General features: G+C 41.9%; 1 protein-coding gene across 2 annotated transcripts in view; it reads right to left on the bottom strand.

Annotated features, from left to right (window-relative positions):
- LOC120936147 (protein HIRA) overlaps positions 1–15,767 on the bottom strand; it is a 51,473-nt gene extending 35,706 nt beyond the window's left edge. Inside the window, exons 1-12 of one of the 2 annotated variants that reach the window (XM_040348299.1) lie at positions 15,544–15,767; positions 13,313–13,375; positions 11,003–11,113; positions 10,739–10,829; positions 10,008–10,102; positions 9,810–9,905; positions 9,171–9,331; positions 8,784–8,951; positions 7,090–7,203; positions 5,942–6,012; positions 1,728–1,833; positions 1,328–1,543 (exon numbers count right to left, since the gene is read on the bottom strand). In XM_040348299.1, coding sequence (XP_040204233.1) covers positions 1,328–1,543; positions 1,728–1,833; positions 5,942–6,012; positions 7,090–7,203; positions 8,784–8,951; positions 9,171–9,331; positions 9,810–9,905; positions 10,008–10,102; positions 10,739–10,829; positions 11,003–11,113; positions 13,313–13,375; positions 15,544–15,580 — 1,329 coding nt within the window. In that variant the 5' untranslated portion in view covers positions 15,581–15,767. The remainder of the gene's footprint in view (positions 1–1,327; positions 1,544–1,727; positions 1,834–5,941; positions 6,013–7,089; positions 7,204–8,783; positions 8,952–9,170; positions 9,332–9,809; positions 9,906–10,007; positions 10,103–10,738; positions 10,830–11,002; positions 11,114–13,312; positions 13,376–15,543) is intronic. The other variant, XM_040348290.1, reaches the window with a different exon arrangement.
- Positions 15,768–16,789: the final 1,022 nt, after the last annotated feature.

The raw sequence follows: 16,789 nt of genomic DNA, 5'->3' as shown, positions 1-16,789 counted from the left end.
TGGAGAAAGGTGCCCCTGAGATAGTGAAAAGAACAAAAGGCATGTGAAGAACATCAGAGCCACATGGAACTACCCGACTCCCAGGGGGTATAGTGCAAGGGGAACTAGGTTCAGGTTCCTCCCTACCTGATAAAAGGATTTTGGAAGCCCTCTCTTCCCTCAGCCACTGCCAAGACATGACCGGTTGACAATATAAATATGGGATTGGTGCCAATATAGCAGTCCCAAGTAAGGAGCGGGTGCCATTTCAATCAGACGCCGGTACCCACAAAAAAAGAGAAACTGTGTCCCAATAACGCCTACCTTTATTTACCAGTGGTCCATCTCCACAATACAACAGTGGTGTGCTGGGAATACTTGCTATACTGCACATCCAGAATAAGAGCTGTAAAGTCACTGTCTTAAGTGTCTGTCTTGTCTCATGTCGAAGCTTCTAATATGGTGGCTTCTAGTAGTCTCCACCTCTCTTGTGACATATCTAGTTCATGGTGCACAAGTATAGAGGCAGAGTTACTACTACCAGCCCACTGGGTACCAATATGTTGAGGCCCTCCCAGGGAGGGTTCAAACATTACTCATCATGGTGGGCTGTCGCCACAAGGGACTTCAGGAATGATTCTCAAGTTGGGGATCACCCCCCTGGACCTGTATAGCACCCTGCCAGTCCACAAGGCAAGATACGAGTGCTCAGGGTCAAATTACACAGAGTCCAGTGCCGAATGGCAATGCTGTAGCTCCTACCCGCATAGTCCAGTAATGGGTCTGGGTATTGTTTCTGTTAGCAGAAGCCGCAGTAATAAATCTTGATAAGCCAGTCTCCTATTTTTGATGGAAATCTTGTGAAAAAGCCAGCTACATAGAATAACTTTGCACAGACATGATCATCACCTAAGGCACTAGCAAAAAAAAACTACATCCAGTTACCTGAAGGTGGCAGCATAAGCACATCATAATGGATACCCTGTATCCTGGGATATTCGATACCAAGGAACATTTAAAAAAATTCTGGTGTCATGGTGTAGCAGCGAGTAATGGGCTTTCAGGTTTAAAAAAAAAAAAAAAAAAAGTGTTCCAGGTGACTCTAGACACCAAAATACTTTTATGGAACTCTAAAAAGGTATTTCATGTTTAGACAACTTTAATATAAGAAACTTGCAATAAATCTGGAAAAAACACAAAACAAAAACCCCACTTTAGAAAACTAGAGCTTCCCTTTAAAGCTGGTACAGTACAACTATAAACACTAATATTGTAAAAGATGTACAGTTTGAATGAATAAATGTATATAAAACTACGGACTTGTTGCCCTTTCACTACAATACAGTACCTTCCTGATGTCTTCCAGGCTTTCTCCATTTACCATACTGGCTACTTTTGGAGCTTGGGTCTCCCTGTGTGCAGCTGCACCATGTTCTCCATCCTGCAGTATTTGCTGCTTCTGCTGAAACTTCAGCATTTCAGGGTTCTCTATGATGGTGTTAGGAATCTGGGAACCCGTTGTGATGGCAAGACTTTTTCCATAAGTGCTTTGGTGGATGTTATTCTGTAATGGAATATGTAAAAGGATTGATATAAATAAAATAAAACCATGACTTGATACAAATATACAAAGAGGTAAAAGCTGCGAGCAGAATAATCTTCTCATAAGGAGAGAGGGAAAAGTAGTAAAGAAAAAAAAAAAACACACACCACAAAACATACAATAATATGGTATAAGGTTTCACTACCTTCTCCTCTTCGCTCAGTGGATCACCCAGCTCATCTTGTGAAAAATCCAAGTAAGCGACTGATCCATCCATTGAACAGACCAGTATGCCCAGCCCATTTAACGTCCTGTAAATAACCCAGGGAACAAACTTATGAAATGCTAAAATAATGAAGTGGTTGGAAAGATAAAAGCATTTGTCACTTGTCCCAAGTTTAATTCATGAATGAAACCCTTGGGGCAGCTGGAAGAACAAATATTTTATTCTTACACGTAGAGTATGATAAATACAATTATAACACTTATACAGAGCATGTGGATAACATACAATAGACAGTGAGGGGAAATGTTTGATCCCTTGCCGATTTTTTACATTTGTCTACTGACAAAGAAATAATCAGTCTATAATTTTAATGGTAGGTTTACTTTAACAGGGAGAGACAGAACAACAACAATATCCAGAAAACGAAATAAAAAAAAAAAAATTATAAAATAATTAGCATTTTAATGAGCAAAATAAGTATTTGATCCCCTATCAGCAAGATTTCTGGCTCCCAGGTGTCTTCTATACAGGCAACGAGCCGAGATTAGGGGCACTCTCTTAACCAGTTGTCAACCGAGCTACAGTGCTGTCGTACAACTCTGAGAGGCCATCATATGACCTCCTTCCAGAATCGCGTGCCCCCTGAAAATCTCCATGAACGTCGGGTCTCCCAGACACCTTTACCACGTGATCATGCAGTACAATGAGCTTGTCCGGTTCCTTCCCTCACACCGTTTGGTGCAGCGTGTGAGGAGAGCTGGGTGCAGCAGCGCTGTGGGCTGAATCTGAAGTTCCCACAGCGCTGATCTGTGCCCAGCCATGGCTCATCCGCGCCACATCAGTGCCTCACAAAAGTTTAATAGGTAGTCAAATTAGATTTGAAATGTATGCCCTTAGAACACCTGATGGTGCTCCCTGCATGTTGGGCTTCTGTATGTGACCAGGCTGTGTAAAAAAAGTCTCTCATCGCCATACTTGAGGGAGTAGCAGAATATATTTTGGGGTGTAATTTTTTCTATATACATATACTATGTGTTAGAAATATCATTAAAAAAAAATAAAAAAAATAAAAGGGACAACGTGTGTATATATACACACACACATTATATATATATATATATATATATAATTTTAATTTTCTTTCCACGTTTTCCAAAAACTTGTGGGGGGAAAAAAAAAAAAAAAATGGTCAAAAGGCTCATTATGCCTCAGAATATACGTTGGGGTGTTTACTTTCCAAAATGGGGTAATTTATTGGGCGTTTACATCGTCCTGGTGCTCCAGACCTTCAAAAGTGTAAGAGGTAGTGTAGAAATTATGTGTGTAATTTATGCTCCTAGAACGCCTCTGTATGTGGCCAGGCTGTGTTAAAGTCTCACACGTGGTATTGCCATAATCGGGAGTAATAGCAGAATGTGTTTTGGGGTGAAATTTGTGGTATGCTGCGTGAGAGAAAAATGTATGATTGTACTGTCCTGGCTTGTTAGGCCGTACATCAGGTGTGAACAATTTTTCAATGATTGGCACCAAAGCTTGTAGATTCTATAACTTTCACAAAGACCAAATAATTTACACTGATTTGGGTTATTTTTTTTACCAAAGATATGTAGAAGTATACATTTTGGTTAAAATGTATGAATAAAAAAATTACTAAATTTGCATTTTTCTTAATTTCCGTTATAAAATTTTGCATTTTCTTGGTCTTTTTTCATTTACAGCGCAAAAAATAAAAACCCAGGAGGTGATCAAATACCACCAAAAGAAAGCTCTAGATTTGTGAAAAGGACAGCAATTTGATATGGGTACTGGTGTTGCATGACTTAGTAATTGTCATTCAAAATGTGAGCACCGAAAGCTGAAAATTGGTCTGGTTAGGAAGGGGGGGGGGGTTAAGTGCCCAGTGGGCAAGTGGTTAAAGGGAGTGCTCCTATGTGGATGGTGGAGTGATGCGATGTACCATTGTTGAAAATTGTAACGGAATGTAGCCTAATGCCTTATACCTGAATGCAATCTCGATGTATGAAATTTTATATGTGTGCTTCAATAAACTCGTTTTCTGGATAAAAAAAAAAAAAGGGAGTGCTCCTAATCTCAGCTTTTTACCTGTATAAAAGACACCCATCCACAGAAGCAATTAATCAGATTCCAATCTGTCCACTATGGCCAAGACCAAAGAGCTGTCCAAGGATGTCATAAACTGTAGAGCTACACAAGGCTGGATTGGGCTACAAGACCATTGCCAAGCAGCTTGGGGAGAGGGCGACAATTGGTGCGATTATTCACAAATGGAAGAAACACAAAATACCTGTTGATCTCCATGCAAGATCTCACCTTGTGGAGTTTCAATGATCATGGGAACAGTAAGAATCGGCCCAAAACTACACGGGAGAATCTTGTCAATGATCTCAAGGCAGCTGGGACCATAGTCGCCAAGAAAACAATTAGTAACACTACGCCGTGAGGGACTGAAATCCTGCAGTGCCCACAAGGTCCCCCTGCTCAAGAAAGCACATGTACGTCTGAAGTTTGCTGATGAACATCTGAATGATTCAGAGGAGAACTGAAAATGTTGTGGTCAGATGAAACCAAAATCAAGCTCTTTGGCATCAACTCAAATCGCTGTGTTTGGAGGAGAAGGAATGCCGCCTATGACCCCAAGAACACCATCCCCACTGTCAAACGTTGAGGTAGAAACATGATGCTTTGGGGGTGTTTTTCTGCTAAGAGGACAGGACAACTATATACTGTCAAATCTTGTCCGAGAACCTCCTCTCAGCCAGGGCATTGAAAATAGTTTGTTGATGGGTATGGTGACAATGACCATGAACACACGGCCAAGGCAACAAAAGAGTTGCTCAAGAAGAAGCACATTAAGGCCCTGCAGTAGCCTTGCCAGTCTCCAGACCTTATTACCATAGAAAATATGTGGAGGAAGCTGAAGGTTCGAGCTACCAAATGTCAGCCTCGAAACCTTAATGACTTAGAGAGGATCTGCAACGAGGAGTGGGACAAAATCCCTCCCGAGATGTGTCAAAACCTGGTGGCCAACTACAAGAAATGTCTGACCTCTGTGACTGACAACAAAGGTTTTGCTTCCCAGTACCAAGTCATGTTTTGCGAAGGGGTCAAATACTTATTTTACGCATTCAAATGCAAATCAATTTATAATATTTTTGAAAAGCATTTTTCTGGATTTTTTTGTTTTTCTGTCTCTCACCGTTAAATTAGTTGTACAACCACTTTAACCTACAGGTAAGCCTATATTAAGGCTTACCTGTAGGTGCTGGAAATGTCTCCTAAACCTCCACGGTTTAGGAGATGTTTACAATAAAGCCGCATGCCGATGTATACAGTGCATGGGCACTTTAGAAAGGGCAGATCGTGCCGTTTCTAAAAAGGGCCATGCCGTGACTGGCGCCTCCCACGCGCATGCACAGGAGTGATGTCACGTGACTCCGGCCAGTCACAGAGCCGGAGTTTGCGGGCCCAGAAGGAAGAGGGGTGAAGATGGACGCTTGCTGCCAGTGGGGACAGCAGCGACATCGCAGGCTTCAGTTTCAGGTAAGTGACACATAATGGGCTACTATGCGATGCATAGTAGCCCATTATGTTTTAACTTTGCAGGGAAATAAAGAGGAAGTAAAATACATCAGAGTTTACTTTCTCTTTAAAACAAACCTACCATTAAAATGATAGACTGATCATTGCTTTGTCAGTGGGCAAATGTACAAAATTAGCAGGGGATCAAATACTTTTTTCCCTCATTGTCATTGCACAATTTATCTCACTTGGGACTTAAGGATCTGGTTATATGAACTTTTTTTCATTACATTTTTTTACATTATGGATTTATAATTTCTGCATGATTTTACACAATACAAATATTATTTAGAGGGTTTTTCGTTTTGAACAATATTTAGTGTTTTTTGCACATTATGATGCATATTTAGGTATAAGCGTTTAGATGGAATGCATAATTTTTTTGTGAATTGTATGAACTGAATTTGTGCACATAAATATATTGTATTTTACCCTTATAGTTAACACAAGGTTTAGAGAATATGAATACACCATTATGATAGTGCTGTCCACTTGATGAGTGAGAAACTTGTATAGCGCTACATATGCGAACTGAATCGCCTCAAGGCGATGAAAAATAAAAATTGAATAAGCAAACAAAAGAAAACAATTACCATGAGATGTCCATTATAGATTTGTCAAACAGATCATGGATTACCACCAATGGTCTCTTAAGGCAGGTAAGCTACAGAAAAAAAAATCCATTACTACTAACAAAGTCCTGTTTTATGTCAAATTGAAAAACTGGTACGTTACAAACATATAGTCCTGAATGAAGATATGGCAGAAAAAAAACAAAAACAAACACATGGTATATTTACCTGCTCTGTATAAGGGTTTTGCACATAGAAGCCCCGATTGTCCTCTTCTGGGGTCACCCACTAGCGCTCCTGGTGCTTTCTCTGGGCTGAGTGCCCCCAGAGCAAGCTGCCTGCTCTGGGGCACTTGTGCGTGTTTCCCCCTTAGCCATCTCTGTGTGTCTTTAAGACACACAGATGGTGCCTCGATCCCAACCCTGCTCCCTCCACACTGGCTGCGTTTGACAGCAGCTAGAGCCAATGGCTCCTGTTGCGGCGTTTCAGCCAATAAGGAGAGAGACCTGGGAGAGCCAATCGCTGGATTGGGTAAATATTAGGGGGGCCTGTGGGGGGGGGGCGATGGGGCAGCCCACCAAAAGGTTTTTACCTTCATGCATAGAATGCATGAAGATAAAAAACCTTTAGACTTTACAGAAAATGTATTACATTTTTTTTGTGCAACGTAATTCTTAAAAAGGCCAAGTTCACCTTTTGGGGAAAAAAATATATATAAAATGCATTTTTTTGCAGGAAAATATAATAAAAGTGCATTTATATATTTTTTGGCCCTCAGGAGCCTGCAAAGCATGGCACCCGTAATCAGTGGATCAGGGATGCAGTGTCAGGCTCACAGATCTCTGTGAATGAATGATATGGCTGTGTGGGCAAGGCCCTGCATGGCTGGACTACCTTAAAAATGTTTCAGCGGGTGCCAGTCTAGAGCATGTTACACATTACACCCAAACTATGGGCGTCAACCCTCCACCCGCACCACCATGCTGCTTTAGGAAGGGGGTGGCAAGTCAGGGTAACATCAGACTTTTTGATAAAAGGTCTGCGTCAAACTAGCTGCACGATTGACAATGACGTGATCGCTAGAACAGAAAGTACAACAGTTTGAGGGTAACAAAAACAAGATCATGGAAAGATTAAAAGTGAAGCTTTAAGATTAAGATTGGACTTACCCACACAGAAAGCGAACGATCCTTACTACCCACTGCACAGCAGCAGTATGGACAACTAGTCTTATTGGAACTCCCATTCTTTTGTTTCCTTTTGAAGATTTTTGGATTAAATTTCTGGAAAGAATAATATTCAGAACAATGTTTTCAAGTCAAACTCACAACATTGTTAAGCATTAAGCAGATCACAAGGAGAAGCAAAGCCACTGCAGATGAACTCAATATTCTGCACAGCCAATCATTTGTCTTCATTGTCAAAACTGAACTAGAAAAGGATAGGGGGAACTGTTACAAGCTGTTATGGGCAACAGCGATACATATATATATATATATATATATATATATATATAAAAAGTGAAGATAGCGCTAATATCAACTAGTGCTGATTTAGTACAATATAGTGAGTGATAATCATATTCAATTCAGTGAATAGTGTAAACATAAATTAGAAAACAACAACACTTATGAATGAATAATGATGAAAAAGCAGTGAGTTCATAATGGGTTAACCGACTAATCCCATATGCAGCACTCAGGCCACTCAGCTGATGTCTCCTTCAGACTGCTTTTCATTAGACAAACGACCCTATGCAGCAATTCAGTCAGAAACACTCCGATCGGAATATGAAAAAGAAAAAAGAGAGAGGACAAGCCTCATAGCACAATACTGTGATGACTAGAGGGATGTACAAGATAATACATCGACGGTGTACCAACTCACACATCCGCCGATACACACAGGCTCAGAGTTAGGAAAAAAGCTGCCGCTCAGTGCGATGGTCTCCTCACAAGGATGTATTCCCGTCACATAGGCTCCTCCCCCACGCGTTACGCCACTCGTCACGTGGCTTAGTCATGGGGAGACCCATGACTAAGCCACGTGACGAGTGGCGTAACGCGTGGGGGAGGAGCCTATGTGACGGGAATACATCCTTGTGAGGAGACCATCGCACTGAGCGGCAGCTTTTTTCCTAACTCTGAGCCTGTGTGTATCGGCGGATGTGTGAGTTGGTACACCGTCGATGTATTATCTTGTACATCCCTCTAGTCATCACAGTATTGTGCTATGAGGCTTGTCCTCTCTCTTTTTTCTTTTTCATATTCCGATCGGAGTGTTTCTGACTGAATTGCTGCATAGGGTCGTTTGTCTAATGAAAAGCAGTCTGAAGAAGATATCAGCTGAGTGGCCTGAGTGCTGCATATGGGATTAGTCGGTTAACCCATTATGAACTCACTGCTTTTTCATCATTATTCATTCATAAGTGTTGTTGTTTTCTAATTTATGTTTACACTATTCACTGAATTGAATATGATTATCACTCACTATATTGTACTAAATCAGCACTAGTTGATATTAGCGCTATCTTCACTTTTTACATATTCATTAATTGGTTTTGTTCACCTTTTTGATACGCAGCTTTTATTATTTAATTATTTCTGTTGATTATTTTTCCTTTATATTAGTTTATTTGGTAGCGCAGTAGTACCACTCTTTTTCATATATATATATATATATACATAAGAAGTTTATAAAAGAACAATACGTTGACCTTTTCATCCAAAAGACAATTCACTAGTATGCAACAGAATATATTTGATAGAAAGTATAATGCCCACCAGTAAAAACTAAGTTAGCATATCAGATAAAAGAGAAAAAAAAAAGTTCTCTATACAATATAAAGTACAGTTCATCTTACCACAACGGTGACTGCTTTTCGATGTCCCACAAAGTCCATGTTGGTTTTCCAACCATCACGCTCAATAATCTGGGCTGTTGGCCCAGAGTTGTTCATTGCATGAGCTGAGACCAGGTAATGTCCATCAGGGGACCAACTAAGACGCAAGACGTGGGTGGTCCCTCCACACTGTGAGAAAGGTTTGGAGTGCCAAGAGTTAGTTACATGCTGGGTTCAACCACTGCTGTTACAGTAGTATATAATAGGTTATTTGACTAATAAAAACCAGTAACTTTCTTGCACTCCATGGGAAAAAGAAAGGGAAAAATTCTTGCAATTAAAACAGCGTTGTAATTGTTTGTCCAGCCATTAAGGTCATGTATGCTCGTCCCACTAAATGACTTGTACCTCATCAAATGGTTTGGTGATACTGGTTTCTAGCTGCCAGTCCATGGTTCGCCAGACCTTCAGGCTGTGGTCATCAGCTTGAGAAGCAATGTACTTTCCTACAGGATCCCAAGTAAGTCCCTTCACCAGTCCTGAGTGCCCTCTCAATGTGGCAATAATTTCTAAATTACAAAAGAAAAAGGACTCATTTAAGAGGCTTCAGTGAATGTAGAAGTATCATTGCATCACTATTCTTTATGGCTCATTCAGATGGCAGATTAGTACTGTCCTCCAAGCAGAGCCACTGGCAGATGCTTGTGCATCCACCTTGGAACTGTGTGCAGGCAGACCATAGAAGTGAATCGCACCTCAAAGTTTGACATGCGGACAGGACCTGGTGCACAGATCCAAAAACAGAGGCTATGGGTTCACATCTGTGCACCCACTCCTGCTCGTATGTCAAACTTTGAGGTGCGATTGAGTCTGTGCTGGCACTGAATGCGCATCCACTTCTATGGACTGCCTGCACACAGCTCCAGGGTAGAGACACACGCATATGCAAGCAGCTCTGCACGGAGGATGTGTTAGTCTGCCATCTGAATGAGCCGTTAAGAACCCTATTATTATCATCTTCAGGGAAGGGGAATCTCTCTCACTTACCTGGAAACTTCAGGGCATTCCATATAACTACCGTATTATCCACACTACAAGAAGCTAACCAGGCATCATGAGGAGACCATGCCACATCCATTACATCTGAGAAACATGTTTACAATGTAGTTAGTGAAAAATATAGATACACAATAATATCAGCATTTTGTTTAAAAAAAAACTTTTTTATATTCAAAATGAACTTACCTCCAGAATGATTCCTGAGAATGATGAGACAGCGCCACTGCTCTACATTCGCAAGTTTGCTACTAGAGCCGAAAACCGTACTGGGTCCAATATACCTAAGATATAAATAAATGGTACAGTACAGTTAACATATGAACATAACATTCATACTGATCCACTTTAACCCTATCTGCCCCTGCATCCCGTTAAAACGAGGGTTGCACCAATTACGATACTTTTTTTTTTATGTCATGTGACAGTGGCACCAATACGATAAGGCGTGGACTGTGTCAGTAGTTTATTTTTATTTTTCACAATTAATTTTTTATTTTTTATTTTTACAATGCTTTCTTTTGAGGGGGAGGGAATGGACGGTGTCAGTGTTTTTTTTTATAAAATCAACCCTGTTGGGGGGGGGGGGGCTTTGGTGATATTATCAGGGGTCTAAACACCCCTGACATCTCCAATTTGAGACAGGAAAAGGGACCGAGTACACAGATTTCCCAGTCCCTTTCTTTGCAGCCTCAGCTGCACTTAAGACAAAAAGGAACTGGAGACGGAGGCTCCAGTTCATTCATAAACAGAAGCATCGTAAAAACACATTTACGATGCTCAGTTATGAATGGACACAGTCACTCTGTTTATTCAGAAAAGGAGAGAGCTGCTAAATGACAGATTTACCGGCTCCTTCCTCCTCTCTCCATCCGGACAGAGAGGGGGACAATCAATTAAAGATACAGTTCTCTGCTCACCCAGATTTCTTCCACACCATGATAAGCTTGTCATCTCCTCCAGATGCTAAATACGCTCCATTGTTAGACCATCGCACACAGTTCACACAAGCTGAAAGAAAATATGCAAAGCTCAATCCAATTTCTTTATGCTGAATCTGCTATTCAAATGCCACTGCCCCCCCCCCCCCCCACCACGGAGCACTTGGCACAATTTTAAAGTTTCCTGCAACCTAAAACAAAGTTGTTAAACCTAATGCAACCTTTAGTGATGCGAATTGGTACCTAGGTGGTTATCCATCTGGCACAACATCTTGGGAACACTTTCGTTCTTTTCATCTTCCTCCTTAACAACAGGTGGCATATTCCATATGACAACTTTTCCAGAGTCTTGCCCTAGAAAGACATTAAAATCCAAAACTGTGACATGCGTACTAAACAGCAAAACTTTGGTTGGGCAACATTTAACCGTCCAGGATAAAAGGGGATTTATACATAATCCACAATATTACTGCACATTATGGCCTACAATTTGCAACCCATTCATAAAATGTAGACTGAAATTTGAAGTTTCCAGTGTCTCATTAGGTTCTCCGTGCATAAAATATAATGTATTGTATTCTTTAATTTCAGAGCATGTGTGGTCTTGGTCACACAATTTTTTCTGTACAAATACCATACTAATTACACGAAAATCATTCGCTCTTATCGCGCAAGAAACAATTTTCATGCTTCTCCCATTGGATATTTTCACATGAACTGTCGCGATTGGCTCACGAATGCTTTGTACCTACGATCAGATTATCGGATGATCACTCCGAATTTTCTCAGTGTGTGTACTAGGCATTGAGTATAAATAGAAGTACAATCTGAAAAACTTTTTTTTTTTTTTTTTTTAAATAAGATGACCCGGTAAAGCCACTGGATAACCACAAACAAAGGCAAAGCTGTACAACAAGCCTGACATTGATGTGCAATGGGCTAAAAATAGCGCCCGTAAAGTGCCTGAAAAACACCTCCCCTGCCACCCCAGTGTGAAATCATGGGTGCTCCTGCAAGCAGCATCTTTGGAGCGTTCCAGGAGCGTTGTATACACCGCTCTTAAAATGACCCTGCCAATGTGTTGCGGGCGCTTCTAACCTTTTTTTTCGGCCGCTAACCGGGGTTAAAAGTACCACTAAAATTACGGTAAAGCGCTGCTATAAAAAGCAGCGCTTTACCAATGCCACCCCACCCTAGTGTAAAAGTGCCTGTAAAGTGGAACTTTATATGGAAAATGTAAATGGGTGAACAGGCAGGTAATTTAAATGCAGAATAGACATGCTTTGTCTCTTCTGCATTAAAGCAGAGTTCCAGGCAAAAATGTAGAAGTCGATGGACAGGTCGGCTCCAGGTGCTGGCATTGCAGGCTGCCTGGACAGCCAAGTGTCCATAAATTAAAAGTCAGCAGCTACAGTATTTGTAGCTGCTGACTTAATTTTTTACCCAGACTGGAACTCCACCTTAAAGTTACCCACCTGTCTGTCCCTGTGCAGCTCACTGTAGAAATTTGGCAATGCTGAAGCTAACTGAACTCCCACTCTGGATTTACATCATTTTGGCCCTGCCAATCTAAGTGGCTGGTGATTGATACCCGGAAACCGGCCACTGACATCTTTGAGGGGAGCTCCAGGACGCCGCATCACTGGATTGAAGTTGAGCATATTTCTGCTTTAAAGGGACACAAAAGGTTCAGATTTTATTTTTTTTGAAATAACAAACATGTCATACTTACCTCCACTGTGCAGTTCGTTTTGCACAGAGTGGCCTCAAACGTCCTCTTCTGGGGTCCCACGGTGGCTCTCTCGGCTCCTCCCCGCAAGAGCAAACCCCCTCTGGGAAACTCTGTCCCGAGGTGGTTACCTTGCGGGCCCGCTCCCGTGTTATACATTCTGCGTGTATAGCCCCTGAGTATATGACTCGTCCCCGCCGGCCACGTCACTGGATTTGATTAACAGCAGCGGGAGCCAATGGCTGCGCTGCCATTAATCTATCCAATCAGCTATGGAAAGAACGACGCGGGATGGCACCCACGGAGATTCAGGCTCAGGGGGCCAGAGAGAGCAAGGTGTTTTTTCATCTTAATGCATAGGATGCATTAAGGTGAAAAAACACAACGCTTTACAACCCCTTTAAGATTTTTTTTTTTTTTTTTTTTAAATCCACTTTAATTTTTATTTTGCTTTTCTTATTTCATACATAGATATGTCTATTCGACATCCATTGCAATTCAATTAACATGCATTATACAACATTTTTGCTTTCCTATAATATACCCATATACATCTCTTTATTTCTTATATCCCCCCTCCCCCCCTGCCCTCTACATTCTACCTAGAAAATCTATCCAACAGTTTTGGTGGTGCGACACTCGTACCTCTCAACCAGGCATGCCAAATTTCCTCAAATTTACCCTCTTTTTTTTCTTGTTTTAAGTTGTTGTTGAATCCAAGTGGTACTTGAGAACATTTTTGGAATAACTGACTTGCATTACTATAGCAAATTTGGAAATATTGAAAGTATCCTCAACATACTTTACAAATGTTTTTTACACACCTTGTCCTCCAGTAGCGAACTTTGTGCCATCGGGGTGAATGTCCACTGAAAAGATTGGCTTCCCTAAAATGAAAACAAAAAACAAGCTAAAAGTGATTTCTAAACATTTAAATATTTAAGTAGTAAATAAATAGGCAAATGCAAAAGCCCAATTATATTCATTCACTGTATTAAAGTACGGGTATTTTTTATTCTAAAAACCATGTACGGGTTCCCCCACCCTGCTCCTATCTATCACGTTTGTATGCAAACACAGACCTCAGATGCAGCAACGTTACCGTCTAAACTGGCGGGCTCTCTGCTGTGTCAGGCAAGGCAGTGTTTACATTACATCCAATTTTTCCCTCTGGGCACCTGTACTGCAGTAAGGATATCCTACTATAAACTCTATAAAGATGTATAGAGTCGGGCTAGCTGTCACCTCTATAGAGAGGATTATTGCATCTGCTCACTACAACACAGGCACTGGAAAGAAATCACAGATAGGCAGTGAAAAGCAAGTCAGGGCTGTATCAAAGTTCTGTCTTTGTGTGTAATATATAGTAATATTTAAATGGCTGCCAAGATAGATATCACATTTGCTAGACACATAACATGTCACCAAAACCTAAAAAAAATGACAGCACTGTACAAAAAAAAAAAAAAAGTCACATATTCATAAGGAATAAAATAAGCAGAACACAAATTGCTCATTTGCATCCTAAAGAGGCATTTCACTCCAATGCATTTTTTAGCTCCCCTCTTAGGCCTCCATTCACACCTGAGCAATCTGTAGTGAGAATTGTAGCTACATCACAAGCATTTCAAAGCGCTCGTTCACACCGGAGTATAGTGTCGCTTGAAGCTTGTCATTCAAATAAAGTACATGAGCTTTTGTTAGGGGGCAGAGTAGCAATTTGTAGCCCTAATAGAACCCAAGAGGAATGCACATAATGCATGTTTTTTTTTCCTAACAATTAGCTTTCCACTGGCTCCTGCCTGGTACACACGGGCCGAATATAAACAGGAACAGGCCGATATGTGTGTACACCAGCCTGCTTCTGTCAAATGGGCATGTTGGAAACCAGAATCTGATCAGCACTCTCAGCCAATTTGGGGGGGCAGAAAACAATAGCTTGACGGGGAGATTGATGTACTAACATTTCTTAGTTAGTACAGCGAGTTCTTCCCATGAGCCTCAGTTTATTGTTATTCTGCCCGCTGGGTTAAATGAAAAATAAAATAAAAATGATATTGTGCATCAGGCATACATTATACAATTTCCTTGTACACTTACTTTAGATTTTCCAAAACCATGCAATCAAACCTAAAAATATGCAATCAAGCAGGCCGTTGCATTACATAGTTGTAGTTAAATCTAAAGGAAATTAATAAGAAAAATTGTATAATGTATAGCCAGCGTTGGATATAAAAAAATATAAACCCACGTAAATACCCAAATTCTGCGAAAAATGTCAAGAGACAGCACAAGTGAGAATGGGTCCTTACCTTTGTCGCTGGGGTTATGCACAATAAACATACTTCCCAGCCAATCCAGCGCCGTCCTGCTGTAATCAAACACTCAGCTGTCACACGCAGCTCCCACGCCGCCATCTTTTTTTCTTACATCATCAGCAGCCGGCTGTCACCTCTGGATACTTACAGCCGACTCCTGGTGATGTATCATCAGGTTTGCTCTGATACTGCCGCAGTGAGGGAGCCGATGCTTCCTGGGATATCCGACACGAGTACATCTCATAAGAATGGAGTGAGAAATTAGAAGAAAAAAAAAAAGTAAACAAAAAAGACAAAAATCCACTTTATAGATGGCAGTGGATGGGAGGGTTGCAATGATGCAAAGTGCTGCCATAAGAGTAAAGTGACAGGTATTGTTGGCGGACAGCATTGCATCATGTTCTGCAGGTGAATGCATCCCTGTGACTGCACAATGGTGTCCCCTGGGGGAATATGGTGTCACTAAGATGCTCAGGTGACAGATGTTGCATTGGGCTCCATATTAGATTGCTTTTTCTGCTCTAACACTAGAGAACGAACAATGGGAGCAGCTACAATACTAACGATGCCCCCCCATTCCTCGCTCTCATACTCCCCTCTGTACAGGTAACAATTAAAGCTGCAGGAACTCTCCGACTCCGGATGAGCAATACCAGCGCTGCAATCTCTCGCCACCAACTTCAGGGGCCCCTTGGGGCCACACACTCTGCCCCTCTCCCGCCCGCTCCTGTCCTCACCATTGTGGTTAACCCAGGCGGGTTTCAGGAGCTTCATTGTCCCGCGGTGTGCCCAGAGCAGGGTGTCACCTCCGGCCGCCCATTGAGCCGCGGGGCTGTGTTCTTCCCCCACACAGCTCTCTGTGCAGGCTTCTCCCCGCCTCGGAACCACCACTCAGCGCCGCTCCATCCCGCTCCAGCGCCCGCACCAAGACCGGAAGCCCGCGGGATGTAAGGTTTAAATCCGTCCTGCTGGAAACACGGACCTGGTGCGAGGCGTTCCTTGTGCAGAGCGCACCGTGCGGAGGAAGCGCCTCAGTGCTGGACAGCGCAGCCTGTGTATTGTGACATGCTAGGGGCACACTCTCATCACACACCATTGGGGGGGAACACGATACTGGGGGACACGCTGCACACCACACTGGGCTGCTCTGTTCTTTAGAAGGCCACCAGGGGTAACCAAATGCTTGTAGTGGAGTGGAAGCAAACAGAGAACATTCAAGTATGGCTAAAGGCAAAACTTTTTTAGTTTTACATAAAGTGCAGAGAAATTAGATCCCCTGACAGTTTTTATTGCTGTCTGTGCCCCCATTACGGAGATTCCCCCTCTCTATTTGTCCTGTTTACCATTATCATTGAAAGCAAAAGTAAAAGAAAATCCCAAATTTTTAGTTTTCCCCAGAAAAGTAATTAAAGGGGGGTCTGGGGGTTCCCTTATTTTGCAGGCATTTCCTTTAACTTCCTGTTTGGCTATGTGACAGGAAGTGAAGGGAAATCTCGGCAATGGGGACACAGAAAAATCTGACAGGTTAGAATTCTCCCTTACTCTAGCCAAAAAAAAAAATAGTTTTGCCTTTAGTTCCTCCTTCAGGGAACAATTTTGTGGAAGAACCATGCAGGCTGCCATTGCTGACTGATTCTGTAAATGCTTGTCTGCCATGCTGAGAATAATGTCGCCTATTAGGGTTGCCACATCATCCCTTTGATCCAGGACACATATTAAATGCACAGGTTCTGTGGCTGATTAAGGTGGCAGATAAACTCACTTGGTGCCCTATCTGCGTTAAATCAGCCTCAGAACCTGTGTAATTCATATGTGTCCTGGATTGAAGGTATGAGGTGGCAACCCTAGTGCCCATACACTAGGTGGAAAATCGTTAGAAAACCTATCATTCGGACAGTGTGTTTGTTTTCTCGTCCGGTTAATGGGCACAAATTGAAAATCGGTTGTAAGGGAAAAGTTTGGAAAACTTCCACCGATTGGACG

Source organism: Rana temporaria, chromosome 1 (genome assembly GCF_905171775.1).
Source record: "Rana temporaria chromosome 1, aRanTem1.1, whole genome shotgun sequence".
In the NCBI taxonomy this organism is placed as follows: Eukaryota; Metazoa; Chordata; class Amphibia; order Anura; family Ranidae; genus Rana; species Rana temporaria.
Note: the sequence above shows the minus strand (reverse complement) of the source record. Positions and strands in the feature narration are given on the sequence as shown.